The sequence below is a fragment of the Falco peregrinus genome, chromosome 3 (assembly GCF_023634155.1).
Source record: "Falco peregrinus isolate bFalPer1 chromosome 3, bFalPer1.pri, whole genome shotgun sequence".
NCBI lineage: Eukaryota > Metazoa > Chordata > Aves > Falconiformes > Falconidae > Falco > Falco peregrinus.
In genome coordinates, this window is record NC_073723.1 from 70,345,069 (window position 1) to 70,366,715 (window position 21,647).

The 21,647-nt window shown below is 39.3% G+C and overlaps 2 protein-coding genes across 11 annotated transcripts in view; one reads left to right on the forward strand and one right to left on the reverse strand.

The window, feature by feature from the left end:
* Positions 1–12,893, forward strand: part of ZNF236 (zinc finger protein 236) — a 93,077-nt gene extending 80,184 nt beyond the window's left edge. For 6 of the 7 annotated variants that reach the window (XM_055799114.1, XM_055799118.1, XM_055799115.1 and 3 more), the window contains 3 exons: positions 5,521–5,650; positions 10,539–10,715; positions 11,135–12,893. In XM_055799114.1, the coding sequence (XP_055655089.1) occupies positions 5,521–5,650; positions 10,539–10,715; positions 11,135–11,262 (435 nt within the window). In that variant the 3' untranslated portion in view covers positions 11,263–12,893. Of the gene's footprint in view, positions 1–5,520; positions 5,651–10,538; positions 10,716–11,134 lie in introns of those variants that run through there. The other variant, XR_008746365.1, reaches the window with a different exon arrangement.
* Positions 12,894–14,798: 1,905 nt separating this feature from the next.
* MBP (myelin basic protein) overlaps positions 14,799–21,647 on the reverse strand; it is a 120,139-nt gene continuing 113,290 nt past the window's right edge. For 3 of the 4 annotated variants that reach the window (XM_055799463.1, XM_055799464.1, XM_027790830.2), the window contains exons 5-9: positions 21,366–21,473; positions 20,835–20,870; positions 20,219–20,251; positions 19,132–19,257; positions 14,799–16,588 (exon numbers count right to left, since the gene is read on the reverse strand). In XM_055799463.1, coding sequence (XP_055655438.1) covers positions 16,532–16,588; positions 19,132–19,257; positions 20,219–20,251; positions 20,835–20,870; positions 21,366–21,473 — 360 coding nt within the window. In that variant the 3' untranslated portion in view covers positions 14,799–16,531. The remainder of the gene's footprint in view (positions 16,589–19,131; positions 19,258–20,218; positions 20,252–20,834; positions 20,871–21,365; positions 21,474–21,647) is intronic. The other variant, XM_005240306.4, reaches the window with a different exon arrangement.

A 21,647-nucleotide genomic window follows, 5' to 3' on the forward strand; every position in this document is an offset into this window, starting at 1 on the left:
TAGGGTTTCTTGTCCCAGAAAGGTGGCAGGATCAATAGCAGAACTGAAGTGCATCTACACCAATGCATACAGCATGGGAAACAAACAGGAGCTGGAACCCATTGTGCAGCAGGAAGATGCGACATAGTTGCCATCACAGAAACATGGTGGGTGACTTGCACAACTGGAGTGCTGCAATGGATGGCTATAAACTCTTCAGAAGGGACAGGCAAGGAAGGAGAGGCAGTGGGGTAGCCCTGTATGTGAGGGAGTGTTTTGACTGTCCAGAGCTTGGTGGTGGTAATGAAAGGCTCGAGTTCAACTTACTCATCAGTGGCCTGGATGAAGGAACAGAGCATGCCCACAACAAGTTTCCTGATGATAGAAAACTGTGAGGACTGGCTGGTACACCAGAAGGCTGTGCTGCCACTCAGCCAGACCTGGACAGGCTAGGGAGTTTGGGTAGAGAGGAACCTGATGAAGTTCAACAAAGGCACGTGCAGGGTCCTGCACCTGGGGAGGGACAACCCCACGCACCAGCACAGGCTGGGGCTGACCTGCTGGGAGGCGGCTCTGCAGAGAGGGACCTGGGATTGCTGGTGGGCAGCACATTGCCCATGAGCCAGCAGGGTGCCCTGGTGGCCAAGAAGGCCAAGATGATCCTGGGGTACAATATGAGGAGAATGGCCAGCAGGCTGAGGGCTGAGACTCCACCTCAGTGAGGCCACATCTGGAGGGCTGCATCCTATTCTGGGCTCCCCAGTTCAAGAAGGGCAAGGAACTAAAGGTGAGGTGACCAGACCATCTCCCTGTGGAGGGATATGAATGTGATGAGGGGACCAGACCATCTCCCTTATGAGGAGAGCCTGGGAAAGCTGGGTCTGGTTTAGCTTGGAGAAGACTGAGAGGGGATCTTACCAATATATACAAATACCATAAGTGTGACTGTGAAGAGGATGGGGCCAGACTCTTTCCAGTGGTGCCCAGCAACAGGGCAAGGGACAACGGGCACAAACCACAACACAGGAAGTTCCATCTGAATATGAGGAAAAACTTCATTATTTTGAGCGTGATGGAGCACTGGAACGGGCTGCCCAGAGAGGTTGTGCAGTCTCCTTCTCTGGAGATATTAAAAATCTGCCTGGATGCAATTCTGTGCAACCTGCTCTGGGTGGATCTGCTTTAGTAGGGAGCTGGACTAGATGATCTCCAGAAGTCCCTTCCAGCCGTGACCATTCTGTGATTCTGAGTGTTTATTGGTAGGAATCCGGGTGTCCAACAAGGCAGATACAGTGGTGGGAGTCTGTTATAGACCAGCCAGCCAGGATGAAAAGACAGATGAAATAGACTGTAAGCAGCTGGGACAAGTCTTGTGATTGCTAGCCCTTGTTCTCATGGGGGACTCCAGCTTCCCAGATGTCTGCTGGAAATAAAATACAGTGGAGAGGGAACAGCCTAAGAGGTTCCCGGAGTGTGTGGAAGATAACTTCCTGACACAGCTGGTCAGTGAGCCAGCTAGGGAAGGCACCCTGCTGGACCTGCTGTTTGTGAGCAGAGGGGGACTGGAGGGTGATGTGATGGTTTGAGGTTGTCTTGTGATGGTTCGAGGTTGTCTTGGGTATAGCAAGCATGAAATGATAGAGTTTTTGATTCTTGGGAATAGAGTCTTCTAAATCATTTTTGATTCTTGGGAATGGAGAGCTATGGTTGGAACTCAGGAAAAAAAAAAAAAAAAGAGTTTATGACCTTTGGAAGAAGGGGCTGGCAACTCAGGAGGACTACAAAGATGTCGTGAAGTTATGCAGGGAGAAAATGGCCAAAGCCCAACTAGAACTTAATCTGGCTACAGCAGTAAAAGACAATAAAAACTGTTGCTATAAACGCATTAGTAAGAAAAGGAGAGCTAAGGAGAATCGCTATCCTTTATTGGATGTGGGGGGAAAGGTAGCGACAAAGCTTGAAGAAAAGGCCGAGGTACTTCAATGCCTTCTTTGCCTCAGGGCTCAATAGTAAGACCAGGTGTTCTTGGGATACCCAGCCCCCTGAGATGGAAAACAGGGATGGGGAGCAGAACAAAACCCCCATAATCCAAGGAGAAATGGTTAACAGCTTGTTGCACTACTTAGACACACAGAAGTCTATGGGGCCAGATGGGCCACCCAAGGGTACTGAGGGAGCTGGTGGAAGTAAGTGGTCACAGAGCCACCTTCAACCGTTTAACAGCAGTCTGGCCAACCACAGAGTCCCAGTTGACTGGAGATTATCAAAACATGACACCCATCTACAAGAAGGGCTGGAAGGAGGATCTGGGGAACTACAGCCCTGTCAGTCTGACCTCAGTGCCAGGGAAGGTTATGGAGCAGATCATCTTGGGTGCCATCATGTGGCACATAGAGGACAACCCAGTGACCAGGCCCAGTCAGCGTGGGTTTATGAAAGGCAGGTCCTGCTTGACTAGCCTGATCTCCTGTGACCTGCTTAGTGGAGGAGGGAAAGGCAGTGGAAAGGTTGTCTACCTAATCTTCAGTAGAGCTTTGACACCGTTTCCCACAGCATTCTCCTGGGGAAGCTGGCTGTTCATGGCTTGTACAGGTGTGCTGCTCACTGGCCTGAGTGAACTGGCTGGCCAGGCCCGAAGAGTGGTGGTGAATGGAGTTACATCCAGCTGGTGGTCAGTCACAGGTGGTGTTCCTCGGGGCTCAGTGCTGGGGCCAGTTCTGTTTAATGTCTTTATCAGTGATCTGGATGAGAGGATTGCATGCATCCTCGGTAAGTTTGCAGATGACACCAAGCTGGGCAGAAGTGTTGATCTCCTTGAGGACAGGAAGGCTCTGCAGAGACAGCTGGACAGGCTGGACCGATGGGCTGGGGCCAATTGTATGAGGTTCAACAAGAAGAGCCGGCAGAGAATGACCTGGGGGTGCTGGTTGACAGCTGGCTGAATATGAGCGTGCAGTGTGCCCAGCTGGCCAAGAAGGCCAATAGCATCCTGGCTTGAAGATTTTCTCTATATCCTGTACAAACCAAATCCATGATTTCTGATGATGAAAGTCAAAATGAATCTACCAAATTGCCATTTTTGTTTACTTTTTGTGAGGAGGAGGATAGGATGTTTTAAAGAGAAAAGGAAGTTTAATTTACTCTTTGGCCATCAATTGTCTTAAAACAATTTCTGCCTCTTCATCAAAGTCCTCATTAAGGTGTTCCATAACATCAGTTGTGGGCAGCTTTAACAGGAAGTTTCGTAAAGATAAATGAAACCACAGGTATTGGCTTAGGATTTTGGGAAGAGTTCAGTGATCTCTTAATGGCTTCATTTTGTACTGATGGTATTTGGGAAATCACCAAAACTATTAAGAACGCTGCCAAACTTCAGGCTTTCCAGAAAAAAAAACAACGGTAAGAGGTAAAGGTATACCAATGTTTAGGTGCTGGTACTTAATTGTATTTGTTTTTTCAAAAGGCATCAGCACCAGCGATTTTGTAATTACCCGCAATGTAAAAAATTTTCGGTCCAGTGTCTTTGGTTCCCCTTCTGGTGTTGGAGACTGCCCTAGTGTTACATCTTCGTAGAGGAGAATCCTAAGACATACAGAGCAACTAAACTGTCTGATTCTGTGTTGTTAGATAATGGAAGTACCTGCAGGGTGACTGTAGATAGTAAATAAAGCATGGACATCATTCCAAGATGAAAATAGAATAAGGTTTTGATATTATTAAAACAACGGAATGAAACAGACTCTTTATTGCCGTACTTTCAGAGGTGGTTACAATTAATGTTTCGAGATTTGAAAGAGTTTTGCATACCAATGCACGAGAAGCAGGGGTAAAGAGCCTTTTCATAGAAGACCTCCTATTCTTATCTTCTGATTAGATAATGCTCATTTGGGACCTCAAGATAATTTCTATCTGAAAAATACGAAAATTCCACAAACTTTTAAAATGTGAACAATCAAAGAAATACATTTAAGTGTGTCTATAAAGAAGTGCTTGCACTTCAGAGCATTGTATTCCCATGAACAGTTTTCAAAAGCGTGTATTTTATAGCGAAAGTATAAGGGACTGGCAGATCAGTGGAACAGAATTGCACCACAAACTGTTTGTTCAGAGAGAGGTGACTCAGGAAGTTTTACAGCAGCTATCTGGATGCACTCCTGTTTCCTTTCAAGTAGAAAATGGGGCATGGGGATTGTTGGGATTTTGGGGTTGGGGTTGGTTGTTTTGGGTTGGATTTTTTTGTGGTGGACAGAAAGAAGCAGTCAGTTTCACATAATTTGTCTAGAGTAGGTCATAGCATGCTTCCTCCATTTCAGTGCTTCAGGAGGTAACTAATAAGATAAAAGCAAAAGATTGTCTTCAGCTAGGCTGTGGTTTGTGGATCTCTCTGTGCTTTTCTGAGAATACATTTTATTTTTTTGCTACAATACCATATTATTATAATTACTATGATAGTAATATTCTTCCCTGTTACTGTGTCGCTGATTTTCCAGTGAAAACAGATCCTGCAGACACAGTTTGCCTCAGTTCATGGAGTGAGGAGTAGGACTTCATAGACATCAAGAAGACTTGTTGTTTAGGCATGGTAAAGACTAATTAATAGTCTGGTCTGTAATAAATAGACTAGAAAAGAACGTTCACATGCCTCTCAGAAAGTGAACAAGTACTCACAGTACTGTTTCGCATACAGTTTGTGATTAGATTTTTAAATTAAATATGTTTGTATTTGCTTTCTTTTGTAATCTGAATTGTATGTTGGTATTAATAAAGAGATTTAAATGAAGAAGTTAATAGATAACATAGGATACTCCTTTAAATTTGCAGAACTGATGTGTCCAGCATCAGTGAATTAAAAACACTGAAGTTAGAACTGTTATTAATGTTTCTTCATAAAGACAAAACGTGCGATACCCTCACTCTGCTTTTTTACCTGTCAGGACCTTAGTCGTTCTTTTTAAATTTTTTTTTATTAATTTAAGAGTTCATTGTGAAGTGGTTCTGATTGCACGTTGACATAGTGCAGCTCTGTGTGTGTATGTTTTGATAGTCCCCTCTTTGAGGCCTCTACAGTTTTACAACGATACTTAACTTGGGTGCTGAGTAGGATTAACTGTGTCAGGCGAGGTGGGGAGGTGGATACTGTAGACGGGAGGGAAGAAATCAAATATTAACTTAGAATAAAGAGTTGTCCAGAATGAATGTTTGTAAGTGAACAAAGCATTTCAAGAGAGCTGGGGTTTGGGTTTTTTTTTTGGTTTTGCTTCAGATAATTAGTGGAGGGACTAATTAATGCAAAAAAAAGTAATGCATAGTTACTGACAGAGGTTTTGAGAAATGTAAGGATAGCACTGCTTCAGCCTTACAAAGAGTTTATATAGAAAGATAGTCTCTCATTTAAATGAAAAAGCAGGCTTCCATCTTCTTCCAGCTTATCTGCTAATTACTGAGATTCTCTGCTTTCGTCTCCAAGTGTGATTGTATTTCTATGTTCAATACTGAAGTTTTTTTACATGGTCTGATAACCTGTTTTCTGTACTGGCTTAGGAACACATGCAAACCCATCAGGCTGGACCTTCACTGAGTTCCCAGAAGCCTAGAGTGTTTAAGTGTGATACTTGTGAAAAAGCTTTTGCTAAGCCGAGTCAGCTGGAGAGACATAGTCGCATTCACACAGGTAACACTAGATACTATTTTTATCTTGCAAGATTTTATCATGAATATGTAGGTGTTATTTTTGGAGTCCTTGTTTGTGGGTTTTGGGTAACTGCATTTAAGTGTCAACTTAAGCTTTAAAAAACCCAAGTAAATTTCTAACCCAAATTGTTTAGAAATTAAAATGAGGAACAGCAGAGATGTCAGAAACTGTGAGAAACTCTTTAAAGCCAGAACATCATGCTTCACTAAGCTTCTCCGTATTTTGGGACTGGCAATACTGACTGCAACAGTAATGTGATCGCATGAGCTTGAATTTAAGTTTGTCAGTCTTTGAAACAGATTAACGATAGGATATTTTAAAGCATTGTGTAAAGTGGTGTTAAGAGATTGAGTATGATTGTTTTAGGAGGTGGATATAGGAGAATGTGCAAATGAGTGGGTGTGCTCAATGACATTAATTAAGGGACAGTCAAGTGCTGATACTGACAGCTGTATGCAGTGCTTCATTGCCATTGAACTAATTTGTTCATTTGTTTCTGGTACCAGAGCTTTTGATTTGTTGTGGCCTTTTCTGCTTGATTATTTTCTTCAACTGTCATTTTATAAAAAGACTATACTGACTTCTAGGGAGCACACGTTTTCTGTGATAAAAGTGCTTTTCAGGTTGCAGCTTCTGCCGTACTACAAGTTAAGAACTGTACATAGGATAACCCAGCTGCCTCCCCCTTTCCCTTCTGTATCTTAGTTAAGAACAGTGTTCTGAAGAACGTGAGTTCTAAATATAGGATTCAGTTCTCCGAAATAACTTCTCTCTTTTCCATACCACTACCAATAAAGAGCTGTCATGGCCGCTAGAGTTAAAAAGGACAGGGGAAAGTTATCTGTGTTGATGGTAAGCTGTAGCGGACCAAGGAATTTGACTGGATGTGCTATAGTGTAAGACTCCCAAAGCTTTCTCTTTCCCCAGTGTCAGCTTCTGGTGGTTAGCTTTTGATTGCTTTTTGTGCAAAGTTCCTAATCTCTTCCTTTCAGTTATCTTGTTAACCCTGTCATTACTCCTTGGTTAGCGTCACTGGCTGGTCTTGCGATGGTAGTTTGAATTTCATTTTTGAATGGACCTTCACATTACACCCTCGGATTCAGTGTTGTAGTTTTTAGTATTGCATCTCTGAGGTACAGACTTGCCTGTATATCCGAGCATCTAGTGCATGCTGGCATTTTGTGCATCAGAACTTCCTTTTCTCTGGCTTTGACAAATGCAATCTTATATAAACACACACACACTCTCACATGCTTTCTACCATGCTGTTTCATATGTATGAAAGGGATGTAAATGTTTGTTCAGTGGTATCTTTGAATTCTTTTTATGTGTCTGTATGACATCTGGTAGGCTGTTGATGTCTTGGGACCACTGCCAGTATTGATAATGTACATTATCTTAATGTGTCCCTATATACTTGTCCATCTGTTAACTTCTTTTCTCTTATGTGACGTTTATGGCGAGTTCCTAAAGGTAGGGTCTGTGTCTTTTGCTTTTTTTTTCATGAAGCAGTTAATATGGTGGAGTGTCAGTCGATCTCTAACGCTGTGTACTGTGATGTTACCAATAGTAAATGATAAAAAGGGTTTCTGGGGAAGATGGGGGGGAAAAAGCAGATGAAACTAAAAACATGTTAAGATTGCCACGGGCTAGGAAACCGCTTGAACTTCCCGTATAGCAGTGGCCATATAGAAGAGTCATTGTTAGGTGATGGATGACGCTGTCTTCCATTAGGCTTAAGGTAGTTGGTACTTACCACTGCACATAAGCAGATTCTGGAACATAACTAGTCAAGATAAGGTCATGCTTTTTCTGTCTGTGCTTTCTCACTGGCTTTTGCAGTGTATCATGAGTTTTGCAAAGGAATTAATGTAGTCTGATAATTGATTTATCATGGAAAAAAAGAAGAATTGGAGAATAATCAGTGATTCCAAATGTTTGTAGATTAATTGGATCATGCCTATACAAGGTGCAGCCTACTGTGGCATTTTTTTATTTGTTCTGGTAAAATGAATTTGGCTCATTTCAGTTGCCTAATTTAGCACATAGTTTGTTCACTGTCAGAGGTCAAGTAGGAGCAGTAATTGCAAGAGCTGTTGCACCTGATTTACACATGAGCATTTGAGCTTTGAGGCACTAGGGTTTGCTAGGCAGCTGAAAGCCAGAGAGGTCTCAGGTCATTGCCCTGACTTTTTTTTTCCCCACATTTCATTTAGTTGCTGACAACTCTAGCAGGAAAGGATAGGCGATTGGATAGAGAGGATTCATGAACTTGGTAAATTCATAGTTTGAGTTCTTTTGCTAAGCAAATTGGGAGATTTGGGAATCCTAAGAGCAGGTTTAGAGTTGCAATGGGAAGGCATGGATAGGTAGGAGACATTACGGGGCATAAAAAGCAGGTGAATGTGGATGATCGTATTGCTGCGAAGGGTTAAGATCCTTGTGTATCAAGTTGTGAAATACTGCAATGTGGTTGATACGTATTGGCTGTGGCAACGAGAGTATTGCAACAGGAGGGAAAGTTTTCAGTGCAAGTGTGATAGGATAGACTTTAATACTAGTGGCTGGGCCATCGACTTTCAGCAAAACTTAAGTTCTTGTAAATAAGCAATAACTCTTGATAAGGGTAATGGGTATTTGCAGCTGATTGTCAGCTAGCAGCATTCATTGTTGATCGATTGCTGCTAGTTGCAAGTACTGTACTATGGGTGTGTGTAAGCGTGTTCTGTAAGGGGTTCTTGAAGGTAGTTTCTTATCTGAGTATGGGAGGAACCTAATCGGATATACTAGAGCTGGTTTTGAGTGTTAGGGCTCTCTGCTGACCTGTGTATCCTCATCTAACAGGATGACTGTTTATCTTCCCTTCACCCCCTGCCTCAAGAGAAATAGTGACTGCTCTTCCCAAGAGTAAAACTGAAGAAGGCAAACAGCAGAGCTGCTTTGTGGTTATTCTGCTTTGTGGTAGAAAGGAATATTCTGGTCGTACTTGGGGCAGGAAAAGAGAGGCAGGAATTGCAATCCAGGGAGATCAAAAGTATTTACAATTCCCCAATAACTTGCTTTCTGCATAACTGACTTAAATAATACAGACTTTAAAAAAAAAAAAGCAATGTTCTAGTTAAGAGTGTCACAAAATAATCCAAAAGCAGGAAAGAAGGGCAGTTTTCCTTTTTCCTGCTTTGATTCATGCTGCCCATTATAATAGGCGCAGAGCACTTCAGGAAGGCTGGGAACGGAGCAGAGTCCCTTTATGTGTAAGTTTCTCATGAATCCGCACCATCGTAGGAAAAATTCTTTCTGTTTTGGAATGACTTGTAATTTACTCAGTAAATCCTCAGATATTTTTGGGTGTCTTGTACTTGGGTGCTCATGTGCTAGGAATGCCCACAAACTGTAACAGTCCTTGCTAAATTAATTTTATATTACCGTTGTCTGATGTTGAAACAGCAAGTCAATCTGTATGATAGCCATTCTTTCAGAAGATAATATTCTTTTAAAAAAAGTCCCTTAAGGTCAAAGGAGTGAAAATGTGCTGCATAGAAGTTTTTAGATGGGTGCTGTTACATAAAATATGATAAGAAAGGCTTACATAAAATAAGAAATCTAAACTGATTTGCTTTCTTAATGGTATGATCATTGTGAGAAAGTGTGATTTCTATGTTGATTAAACATTTTTGGTGATTTCTAATGGGCAATAACTACTGAATCAGTGGCCAGAAGGTAAACACACTGAATAAACCTCTGAATAGCTCTAAATACCTAGTAAATTCAGATTTATTAGTGAAAAGCAGTTTGAAGAAATGTTGCCGAAATTAGAGGGTAGAAAGTGCTTCTAGTCCTAACAAAGCGCCATGTGGTAATGCATTACACACCACCAAAAAAGTGTTCATCTTAACAGAATAGAAACCTGGAGTCAAAAGTATCTGAGGAAATGTAGAATTTACTTTAAACTAGTTCATTGTTAACAAAAGTAGAACACTTCTGTGATTTAAAGGACCTTTTATTAATTGCCTGAGAAGTTGCACTTAGCATGGAAGCTATGGTGCATATGGGGACACTAATATATACGTAATGAAGGAAGAGAGAAATTGGTCCTTTAAGGAAAACAGTGGAAAAGTATTTGTACTGCTGCTTGTGTGTTACTGTGCTAACTAAATAGCAAAGTGTATTTTTAAGTTCAGAAGGTGCTTTTAGAAGTCCTTAATGACATACAGCAATGTGTCTTGTGTTATGTTCGAGGTTGTGGTGTAGAGTGTTGAAGTAAAGGTCTGGTTTTGCAAAGTATGTATTTTAAAATTGTGAAGTATTTTTATAATGAATATGTTTTTGAGTTTATATTTAGAAATCAGTAATTTTCTGGCAGATTTGGAAGGATATGCCTGCTTTGGTAAGATATGGGAATCACTAGTAGCTATTGGCATAGGAGGCCACAAGTCCCATATAGAATTACCAGAACTTTTACTCTTAACACATTTGAATTCCTAGTTTCTCACAGACATTAGCTTTGTTAATTCTAGAACATTCCCTGTCTGAATTATTCTCAAAGGTGTAAAAAGGTCATGGTTCCCTTGAGCAGAAAAGTCAAACTGGTAAACTAATTTTCTGCACCTCATATATTTTACTTAGGTAATAAATTGGGTAGGAAAGATGGCAATATCAGAGGTTTAGGACTTACATAAGTATTCTGAAATTTAATTTGGGAGGTTCTGATGATGATGAGGAGCCATAGCACTGTTTTGAGAAGGTCTCAAAGAAAAAGTTCATGTCTACTTAATTTCTAGGTAATCTTGATGATTTTTACTGAATTATGAACTATGTTTTCACATTGAAGTGACAAATAATTAAATACATTCTTCTCTTCCATAAGGGGAGCGGCCATTTCAGTGTACACTATGCGAAAAGGCTTTTAACCAGAAGAGTGCTCTTCAAGTCCACATGAAAAAGCACACAGGAGAGAGGCCTTATAAATGTGATTACTGTGCAATGGGATTTACACAGAAAAGCAATATGAAGCTGCATATGAAACGGGCTCATGGTTTCACTGGTATGTAGCATAATGATAGTGATGGTGAGTGCAGGAAGCCATATGCTTTACTAGAAAGCACAAAACACCTCCTTTAAGTTATTGAGCAATTAGGGACTAATAGCCAAAGACCAGAGTCGATGAGCACATGCAACCCAAAAAGCAGGTTGAGACAGAGCTTGGTTATTGTTTATGGTTCCTTGTTTTTTACGTGGAGCTCTGTAGTATAGAAATACAAAGTTCAAAACCTATTACAGGCAAACAATTATGTTGGGGGGGGTTAACTTTTCAAAGAGCGTCTAATGAATTTGCAGAATCTGAAGTAGCTGTGTAATACCTTTCTCAGTATGCTTCCTTTATTCCCAAGTGCTATATTTGCATTTTTCTTACACTATACGTCAAGTCATTCTCACTCATCTTTTTGTCTTGTACTTTGATAGGTCCTGTACAAGAGCCTACTAGTCATCAAGAACAAGAAGGGGAAGATATTAGTCGTGCTCTGAATTTAGAAGAAGTGGTACAAGAATCTTCAAATGAATGGCAAAGTATAGGCAATGTTTTTCGATGACACCTTAAAATTTGAAAGATAAAAATGTTTCTGGGACTCAAATTTCTCAAAACAAGTTTTCAGAAAAGTAAAAGATGGATCTTACAGTTAAAGCTTGAAGCATTGAAAATATTAACAATAGAATAATATATTATAGGGTTTTTAATTATTTACAGAAAAATACCTAAAACAATCGTTCTTTTTTTTAAGCTTGTAGAATATTGGGAAAACATCATTTAATCTGTGCTAAGTTGTCTGTGAATCAGTGAACTCAGGTAATACTGTGTACAGTTTCATCTTCTAATTCACAGCCAGTATATCTATTTGAAAAATAAACTGGAACTTTATATCAGAATACAATGATTCCCATTTTTAAAGGAGGTGAGGAATAACTTCATGGGAAAACCATGAAACTGTTGGTCAGCTTTTTTTTTATGTGTTTAAAAAAATAATTGAGGTTGGCAACAAATTGTTACAGAGCAGATGCATGCAGTATGAAATAGTTTGGGGTTTGGGGTTTTTTTTTACAAGGCACAGGAAAATGTTGTATTTCTGTTGTAAGCTTTTTTTTAGTACACTTGAGAATTTGTTGAAAAAAATAAAATGCCATGAGCTTACGGCTTTTCTTGAGTTAAACTCTTGAGAGAGGGAGCATGTTCATTTCCATTCCAGCCACAGAGGCTATTTGCTAGTTTTTACATTAAAAGTCTGGAGTTTTAAACTCAGCAATGAATTATTTAAAGAGAATCCAAACTACAAGAGGTTCCAGTGAAAGCCTCTTGTTTGCTGTATTGGGTCAGCAGGTACATATCTCGGTATCTGTGGAAAACGCAGCCATATACTAAATCTGGGAAGTAAACATACAATTTTGTGTTGGCGATGAGAAAGTTAGATGCACACTAGGTCACCTATATTATACAATATTCCCCAGTGCTGTAAGCAGTTATTTCAAATGAGTAAATTCCTCAATATTTTCTTTGTGAATTTTGGATATATGTTACTTTTATTTGTTGTTGTATAAATCATTGTTTCAGCAAAACTACCTAGTTGACCAAGTAATGCTTTGAAAGGTGCCACTTGTTTATTCATAACAAAGAAACACTGGAGTAAAAACATAGTCATCTTTTAGACATTCCAAAGACAGAAGCTTTTTTCTTATTTTTACCTTGTTCTTTTGAATTTTATTTATATGTTACATATATATAGATATATATATGTGTGCTTGTATATGTATATATATATTTAAAGTTATATGAGCCTCTGTGTGGCTGATCAGTATATTTTGTAAATACTAATCCCAGTTGCAGGAAGTTCATCTTTTCAGTTTGCCGCAAGTACTTCTAGGTCAGTGGTGGATTTGTTTACTATAATACAGAGCTGGATTTTAATTTACCTTCTGAAAGATAATTGCTCTCAGATCCAAAAAGCCCTTTTCTGTAAATTTTGTCTATACTTTGTCTATGATACAAACTAGTTCTTTCAGGTTGCTGAAGCAAGAAATCACTGTTGGTTTTGATAGGGCATCTCTTAATTCTTTTGTTAACTCTTTGGCATATGTATATAAGTAAAAGAGTTGGTGACATGAAAATAACACTTTTGTTATGTGGAATATTTAATTCAAAAACATGTTAAATAATATTACTTTTTTCCAAGTTCTGTTTCGTGTATTTTTTAAGCATTTGATCGTGGATTCTAGGAAATTCTAAAAACTTTGCCAGAAGTGCGTGACTCAATATTATATCTAAAGAATGTATATGAAGTCCTTCAAGCAGTGCCTTTCCTTCCAGACAGGCTATTAGTGTTTCAGCTCTTTAAGAAAGTCATTACATTTTACAATTGTCTGAAGGCATACTGGCCCAGTGGCATAAGTCCATAGTAAAATGTGCTGTGTTGCATGTACCATGTATGAAACCTTTTCCCTGTTCTTTAGGAGAATACCTATAAATGCACAGCAAAATTATTTGCTGTATAGGGGATGACACTTCGCAGAGGTTGCCAAATCAAGTGTGACCGAAGATGATTTACAGCTGGTCAGATCCAGTTGCAAATCCATCCTTCATGACGGGAACATGATTCCTGAATGTTTTAAAGCATTCAGTCTGCTCTAGCTGTGATTGCTTTACCAGCAAATAAAAACTGGTGGTTGATAACTTAATGAGCACGTGCTAAAAGCAGATCTCATGAGTAAAACGATGCTGTTTTGAGATGGTCACTTCTCAAAGTGTTAGGTCTTGATTAGAGGCAATGAGTGTGTGTTGTAAGTCTTGGAAGTGTTAAATAAGCGGTATGAGTTACAGAGCCAACAGCCGTTTTCCCTGAGTTCAGTTTGCTACTCCTCCAGCACTTGGAGTCCTGTCAGTTACAGTAAGTAGACTTAAAAAACTCTTTTGTAACACAGTATTGGATTTGCTTCCCTGCATCCTCCTCCACCACAAACTTCAAGAATTCATTCTGGAGTATACTGACATAGAAGTTTTCATAGCTTATGTTCCTTGGTAAGATTGAGTTGGGGGTTTTCAAAGCAGTGTATCTGTTGATGTTCGGTACAAATACAGAAACTGTGTCCGATGGGTTGATATTCCCAAAATACCACTAGATGCATTTTTTTAGGAAGCAGAAAGAACTTTTGTTCTAAGGCCTGTTTGAAGAATCACACTGTACAGTGGGTAAGTGAATGGTGCTTAGGAACGCCTCTGTTCTTTCTGGTTTGATGCACTAGTAGGCTTATGCTGGCTTCGGGCTTTTTGACTTGTGTGGACTCAAGTATTTCTTTCGGTTTATGTCCATTCCTTCAGTACAAGAAATAGCACTCCTAGTACTGGTTGTGCTCCTAGTACTCATGCATTCTTGTTTCAGGAAAATTCCTGTGCTTACGAATTAAATACCCATTTAAGCTGCTGTTTTCCAGCAAAGCTACTAGTAACTAATTAAAAGAATAAATTTCAATCTTAAGTTTTAATCTCTTTTGAGAGAGCTGTGTTGGTAAAATAATGCTTTAAAGTACCATACATTTTCTTCTATAGGAAGTAAATCCAAAAAAGCCACTTCCAGCCTGTGGAAAAGATGACTGGGGGGAAAGCTGAGTGATGAAGGAGAGGAAGAAGCTTTGAATAAGTTCTGTAGTTCTGCAGTGCGGTAGTTTGAAAAATGTATTTCTCGATATTTTTTTTTAATATTAAATATTCTTTCTATTTTTGAAGGCTGCTTTAAAAAACTTGATTTTTACATAATCTGTTCAAAGAAGATACTTTGTGCTATACTTGTTTATGAAGTGCAGGATTTTGTTGTCTGTACATATGCCTTTCAATATCCCCCTGGCTTTTAGCTGCCACTCCAGAAAGACACTGGCTTCCCATAAATCTTGCATCATATTTTCAGCCTTGGGGGCCATACTAAGTCACCAGCAATGTCACTAGAAGCCTGTGTGCAGGCAACTGGGTCCTACAGTGTCATTTTCTAGTATCACAACATAGTTCTTAAATCGTGGGGGGAAAGCACCCACCACCACAGAACCTCATCAATATGATCTCTGCTGTAAAAGACAAAATTGGTCCAAGTTTCATTTCAAGTTGATTACTTTATTTCAATAATGAATATTTTTAAGAGCTGTGTTCCTATAAGAACAATATGTATTCAAATTAAATCAACTATTACGTTGCAGAGTATACATCTGAATGAAGCTACAATAGAAAAATAAACATAGCAACCAATATAGGTAATAGAAGATGTAATACACGTGTGTATGCCTAATAATTTTGGTGGTTTTGTTTTCTTTAGTTTCTATGTAGTTTCTATCCTCTCATCTTCCATTGCTTCATATTAATGGACACTGATTTAAACCTACAATAGATTTAGATGTGAAATGCAATTAACATACATATTTATAGGTAACTTTTACTGGGTACTTATTAGGAATGCAGTTTCAACCTGGGAAGCATTAACTGTAGTCTACAATGCATGGGCTAAAACTAAAAAAAAAAATAAAATAATTAATCAGACACTTAGATGACAGCTTGAAGAAACAGTAAGTTTAAGTAACAAAACAGTGCAATTCAGAAGAGCATTTTATTTCCCTAAGTATGGTTGAAAATACCATTGCCACACATTCATTTTAGTAATTTGTGAACAATTAATATCTAAGTCTAACTCAGCTCTAATTTATTTCTATAAGGCAACTACAGTACAACAGTTAAATGTTCACAGTAGTTTACTATGAGTTTGGTGCACTGCCCTTAATAGGTATCCAGATGCTACTTGGGCAAAAGATGAGCTGATCAAAAATAACGCTGCTGCAATACCAAGAGAAAGATCTGAAATGCTAACCTGAGATGTGCAGGACTATCTGAGATATCAATACTGAAGGGCTCTCTTTCAGAAATTAGACTTACTTGTTTATATATTTATTTACTTGCTTATTGTACTGCAAAGTTAATGCTGTTGCAGCAGAGTTTGTGTGAAGCACCAGTGACGTCCAGTGGTCACTTGTGCAATCTTAGATGTTTCTTCTCTGGGAATATCCCTTGTTTCTTAACATTAGTCTAATCAAATTTGAAATCCTCTTTCTCTCCCTCATCTGCTCGTAATTCTAATGGTTTGGATGCGATGAGCAATTCATGGTATGGAAAGAATTTCCTTATTACTATCGCTCCGCTCCGTATTGATTCTACAACATCTGCCCCCTCCCACACTTCACGTACCTTGAACTCCCAATGTTTGGTAAACCTTTCCATGACTGCCTAATCCTGTTATGAAAATAAATTATTCTGTGAGTGAGAGAAGGAAGATTAAAACAAAACAAACAAACAAAAAAAAGTATTTGGATAAACAGTCCTTACAACTTCTGCACATGGTAGATTATTTTTTTTAGCAGCAGTGTCTCAGAAATCCATTAACAGCAGTGCTCAGTATCCAAGACATTAGCTCTTTATTTGTAGTTCTGATATTCACTAAAACGAAACCAGAAGACTTGAGCTCAGATTAGGTGCTTGGGAGAGATAACGAAGTCCAGCATACAAGTTAGGGTATCCTGAAGAGGAATGAGTTAAGTCAGAGATCTTGTTACTTCACATAAAATAAGGAAAACATCTAGTAAAGCTACTTTTTGTGTTCCTTTCATTCAACTGTTGGTCAGGGATTGCCAATAGAAGTTTGTATAATCTACTGCATGCAGAACCTAATTGGCATTAAGTAATGGATTGCATCTATCTAGATAATTGTTGCAGCTGTTATTAATTTTAAGGCAGTTACATTATGAAGCAGAGTACATGATCCTCGATGACGTCTTGGAGCTTCAGCGCCTAGCGACTGGTGAACCAGACCGCGATCCAGGTCGGGACCCAGAGCCTCCCTGTGGAGGGAAAAAGAGAGTTAAGTTAATGAAAAGGTACTGTATAATTTGGGGCTATAAATCAAAAAACATCAATCTGTAGTATGAAAAAATTGTAAACGTTACCTAGTGAGGATGGCTTGCAGTGGCCTCTAGTGTATTGCTAAATATTACTGGAATTTTCACTTCAAGGAGATGATCGCTTTTCATGTATTTTCATACGGGATTAATTTACCCTCGTTAAATCTCTCATACTGGGCTAGAGTGTCATGAATTATTTGAAGGTACATGTTCTAATTCAGGCCTTCCTAATGAACGCAGTTTATTTGCTTGGACAGCTTGGAAATTTTCATTTTTATGGCTACCCCTGAAAACTGTGTATGCTTCAAATAAACCAAACGAACACCAAAACCAAAACCTCCAGACCTTGCACACAAGTTGCAATAGCCTCACATCTGAAAGAACTGAAATACAGTAATTGTATTCTGTAATATTTATTAGGGTAAATTGTTAATGTGTTATATCAACATGAGTCTTGTATGGAAAGCTCAGGCGCAAATACAAACAAACCCTAAGATGAAGGGCTGAAACCTCTCCTATTTTTACAAATAATAAGAAAACATCAAACTAGGAAAAAACCCCACTTGGTGACTGTTCCTAAACCTGCAATTAAGGAAAGCCCTACAGCAGTTTTATAGCAAAGATGATCCAGACTGAAATTCTGGTGCTTCATTTTTAGTTCAGCTGAGGCTCGCTGGGCATCTTTTCCCATAGCTTTAGCAACTCTCTAAGGAACTTGAACGACATGTTTAATGACTACAAATGTGAGATGGTGTGCTAATTGTTACTGTAATCAGCTGATGACTGAACTGTTCACTTCAAAAAAATTAAGCATGGGTGTACTTTGGGGGTGTACTTTTGGATTTTGTTTTCTTTATATTCTTGTCATGTTTCTCCCTCCTTAGTTTTAGTGAGCTGTTTCAAGGAAGATTTAGTGTAATCCATGAGGTAATTGGCTTTTTTTCTTTCAAAGTTATCTTAAAGAATGGATAACTTTTTTTATTGTGAAAGACAGTAAAAGGTATAAAGAAATAGTTACTAATGTATCTTGCTATAAACAATGAGTCTAAATGAAACGGGCCTGAATAAATCTGATACGAGTTCCAGAAGTTACAATGGCTCAGAAAAGGCTATCTCAAAAGTAGAACTGGTATATGTATACCATCAGATATATATATAAATGCAAGCTAAAATAGTTGTGATGCTTATGTTAAGAAGACGCTGTTAAATTTTTGGGGAGATTATTGTCAGATATTTTGAGATGTTTAAAAGAAATTTTACCAATATTGTCAGTATATAGCCATGGTATTGTTGATGAATCTGAACTCCACTAAAAAGCTGCAAGTGCACAGTGTGAAAACTAGACTTACAAGGTAAATGTGTGATTTCCACCTGGGCCTCTGAAGAGCTCATTCCTTTTCTTAAATTGCAACATAAGAATTCTTACTACCTTCTTCAAGTTTTCAAGCCGTCACTTGGTGCTGCAATATGTTTTAAAAAGAGCTCTACAATGAGAGACAGATACCCTAAAGCATGTATGAGACAAAAATGTATTTTTGCTACAGGTGAAGGTGCTGTTATGTCTCCTGTCACAGAGAAGAGCAGTTAAGTGTCTGAGGTGATCAGCTCTGCTAATGGGACCTCAGACCTTCTGCCCAAAGGTTAAGATTACTGCCGATTGTGTTCTTCACGTGCGAATGGTATACTAACTGATCTGCTACGAGTGAGTGCTTCGCTACCTTTGAGCAAAATACAGTCTTATTTAAAGTAACTGCTAGTGGATATGATGTGCTTTCCATTTGTCTTTTTCCTGACATAGAAGATGAAAAACCCTCACAACTGACCTTTTTTTCCTGTTCTGTTTTCACTTGTAAGCTGGGGCAGGGAGCTGGAAGTGCCATGACTCGAAATGGTGGACTGAACCAGAGTAATGATAATTTGACCAAATGTTTCTTTTTCATACGATGCAGTTTTCTAATTTGCGTGACGATGTGCTGTCACAGCTCACTGCACTTGACTTGATAGCAGCTCTCCCACTGGGGTGGGACCAAGCAGGGACTGTTGAAGTTATTACTGCGTCTCAACCAGATGCATGTCCAGCCCTGCCCTGTGGCACCATTCTGCAGCTTACCAGTTGGCTTTCATTATCACTGTTCTAAATAATCTAGCGGCAGCAGCAGCAGTGTCACCTCACGCATCTTCTGTGTTCTGGGTCATTTGTGAATTTAGGAACAAGGCAGATCCTGGTGCAGGTCTTTATGGGGCTTTGTGGACTTACCTCCTCTCCTGATGGTAAGTGACTGTGTGGTTTTTACCTTTGACTCCTATCAAAGTAAGTAGTTACTAGGCCATGAGATAACCTTCTGGTTTATCTGTGCAAATTTAGTTCCTTCAGAAGCCTTAAGGAAATGCAGTTCTTTCAAACATGGCAGGTTCTGGAGAGGTTTGGATTCTTTTTCTGGGACTCAATTTTTGTACTTACGGTAAGTTGAATTGTACTTTACCAGTTTAAAGATTCTGGAAAGAGTGCCCTGGCCCTCATGATAGGATCCCTTGTGTCCCTTGTGAGCAGATTTATGCTCATAGAATTTTCCGCTTCCTCCATATCCTGGCTTGTGTCCTTCACCACCCTGCAAAGATAGATTTTCAGCTATATATTGCAAATTACCACATTCAAATTATCATATGCACATTGTAATCTTTGCTGTTATTGAAATGTAACACTTAAATGCAGTATTGGAGTAAAATCATCTTTTATGTAACAAGCAAGGATGAAGGAAGATGCTAGGATATTGTCTGAATACACTCAAATCTGAGGGAAGCACCAGTCTGTAAAAGACGAATTAATAATCCAAAAATGGATATTCAGAAGGTTAACCTGTGTGGCAAAACTTAAGTGTTTCAATTTCAGGAGTTCTAAGATGTCAAACATGTTGGCTAATTTGTGTTCTGATCGTGAAATAAATGCTTGATGGCTTCAGGGCTTTAATATTTTGCCTTAAAATGCAAGCAATTTACATGTCCATCTCATATAAAATCAAACCTGTGGTAGAGAAGTAGAATTTAATTAGTTGTGAAATAACTGTGGGAAGAACTTGTCTAATAACCGTTAAGGCAGATCGCTTCTTACTGAACGAGGTTGCAAGGAAAGGTGGGACAAAATACTTGAATTAGTGACAGCGTTAGTTTTGCAGACTTTACTGTTTAAGAGCTGTGGAATAAGTGCCCCTCTCATCCCAGCCCTCCCTCCCATTTTTGACCTTCCCAGGAAAAGAAAAATGCAGCAGGTAAGTCTTCCAGGAGTCTTTAAGGCAAGAGAGCTTTGCCATGCAGTGGATTTTGCTCTCTTTGTGCTGAAGCAAAAGAAATTACCACTGCAAGGCTGTCAAGTTGCTGGATGAGAGCAAGCAACAAAATTACCATCTTAAAGTGCTGTGGGAGGAGGGAGGAAAGTCAACAGGAAAAGCAAAATAGCAAAACTGAGACAAAACAAAATTATCGTGTTGCTGCAGCAGCTTGAGGCAATGGAGCAAGATACACTTTGGCCTGGTAAATAAAATGGCTGTTACTGAAAGCGCATTCATCACCTACCCAGCTAAATCTGGTGAGGGATAATCCTCTTCCCTGTACATGTAAGAAATAGAAATAATGACATGATGATCACTATAGAAGATAGCATTGGGGTGTACCATATACAGAAGAAGATGAAAATGCAGTAAAACCAATTAAATACTGGCCGGATAATGAGGCAGGAATGGAAACCAACAATGTTCAGTCATTCCATGAAACAAAAAAGGAAAAATTCTTCATTACAATAACAAGAACTGACTTCACTAGCCATGGCTTGTCAGTATAATGTACTTCAGAAGCCAGCTGAGCCTGGTTAATGTAAGGACAGTTCCTGGTGGGTGAGGCTCGTTTGAAAGCATTACCTATTATTAGTTTATTACATAAAGCAATCGCAATATAAATTGGATCTAAAAATCCCTGTGAGTGGCTTTAATTTGTCATGCAGCAAGTCAGGAAGTATTTGAGGAAGAGAACCACGGCTTTTCTGTCTTAGTCCCTTACTTCAAATTTTCCCAGTGATAGCTCCAGATTTTTACTTGGTGCCATTGAAGAAAATGAATCAGGCTAGCGGTTGAATTGCTATAAAATTAGCCCACAAAAGATCTTGGACAGTGTTGCAGCCTCTGAAAATGCTTACCTTTGCTTGCATTGGGGGAGGTGTACGGGGTGAGACCTAAAAAGCAACACAAGAAAGTTGTAAAACCAAGGCAGAAATAAATGTAGGGAGTTATCAAGCCTTTTTCATACTATCTGTGAGTTTGTAGGATTAAGTGCTATCTGAGCCATTGCACTGAGAAGCTACTCTTCCATCTCAGGCTTTGCCTAGAACACACAGGATTTTTGCCCGTTTTTAGACAGAAAATATTCCTTCATACAGGCAATGGTGAAGGTGCAAGGACAAAACCTGTAAATGCTGAAGCTGTATAATTGTAATAATGGTTGTTGAAATTTGACTACGGTGACGGAGGGCTCGCCCACTTTTTGTGTAGCATTTCAGCATTGCTCATGTTTCCAGGTAAAAATCATTTCTGTATTTGAACGAGCTCAAAGGCACGGTACAATTCACAAGGCTTAAAATAATGGCTAATGCTTGGGGAGTGTTTGGTTACTGGTGGGTCCTAAAGAAAATATTTCATTTTAGTGCATAACAAGAAGCGAGGAGACTTACAATGTTCTTGAAGAAGTGGACTACAGGGTTGTCATCACCAGGCCGGCCATGCTGAGATCTCGGGGGGATGGACCCTACGTGGTGGCTAGCCCTGGCTGCATGTATATCCTGAAAAGCAGAATAGGCATATTGCCAGGTCAGCTAGGAAGGAAAAATAATCGATGACTGTACAAAGAGAAGAGTCATTTTCACCAGGAATGAGGAGAAAAATGCCTTGGAAACCTACAGAGACTGCAACCTAAAAACGTAAGTGCTGTGAAGGAACATTTTTTTCATGCGATG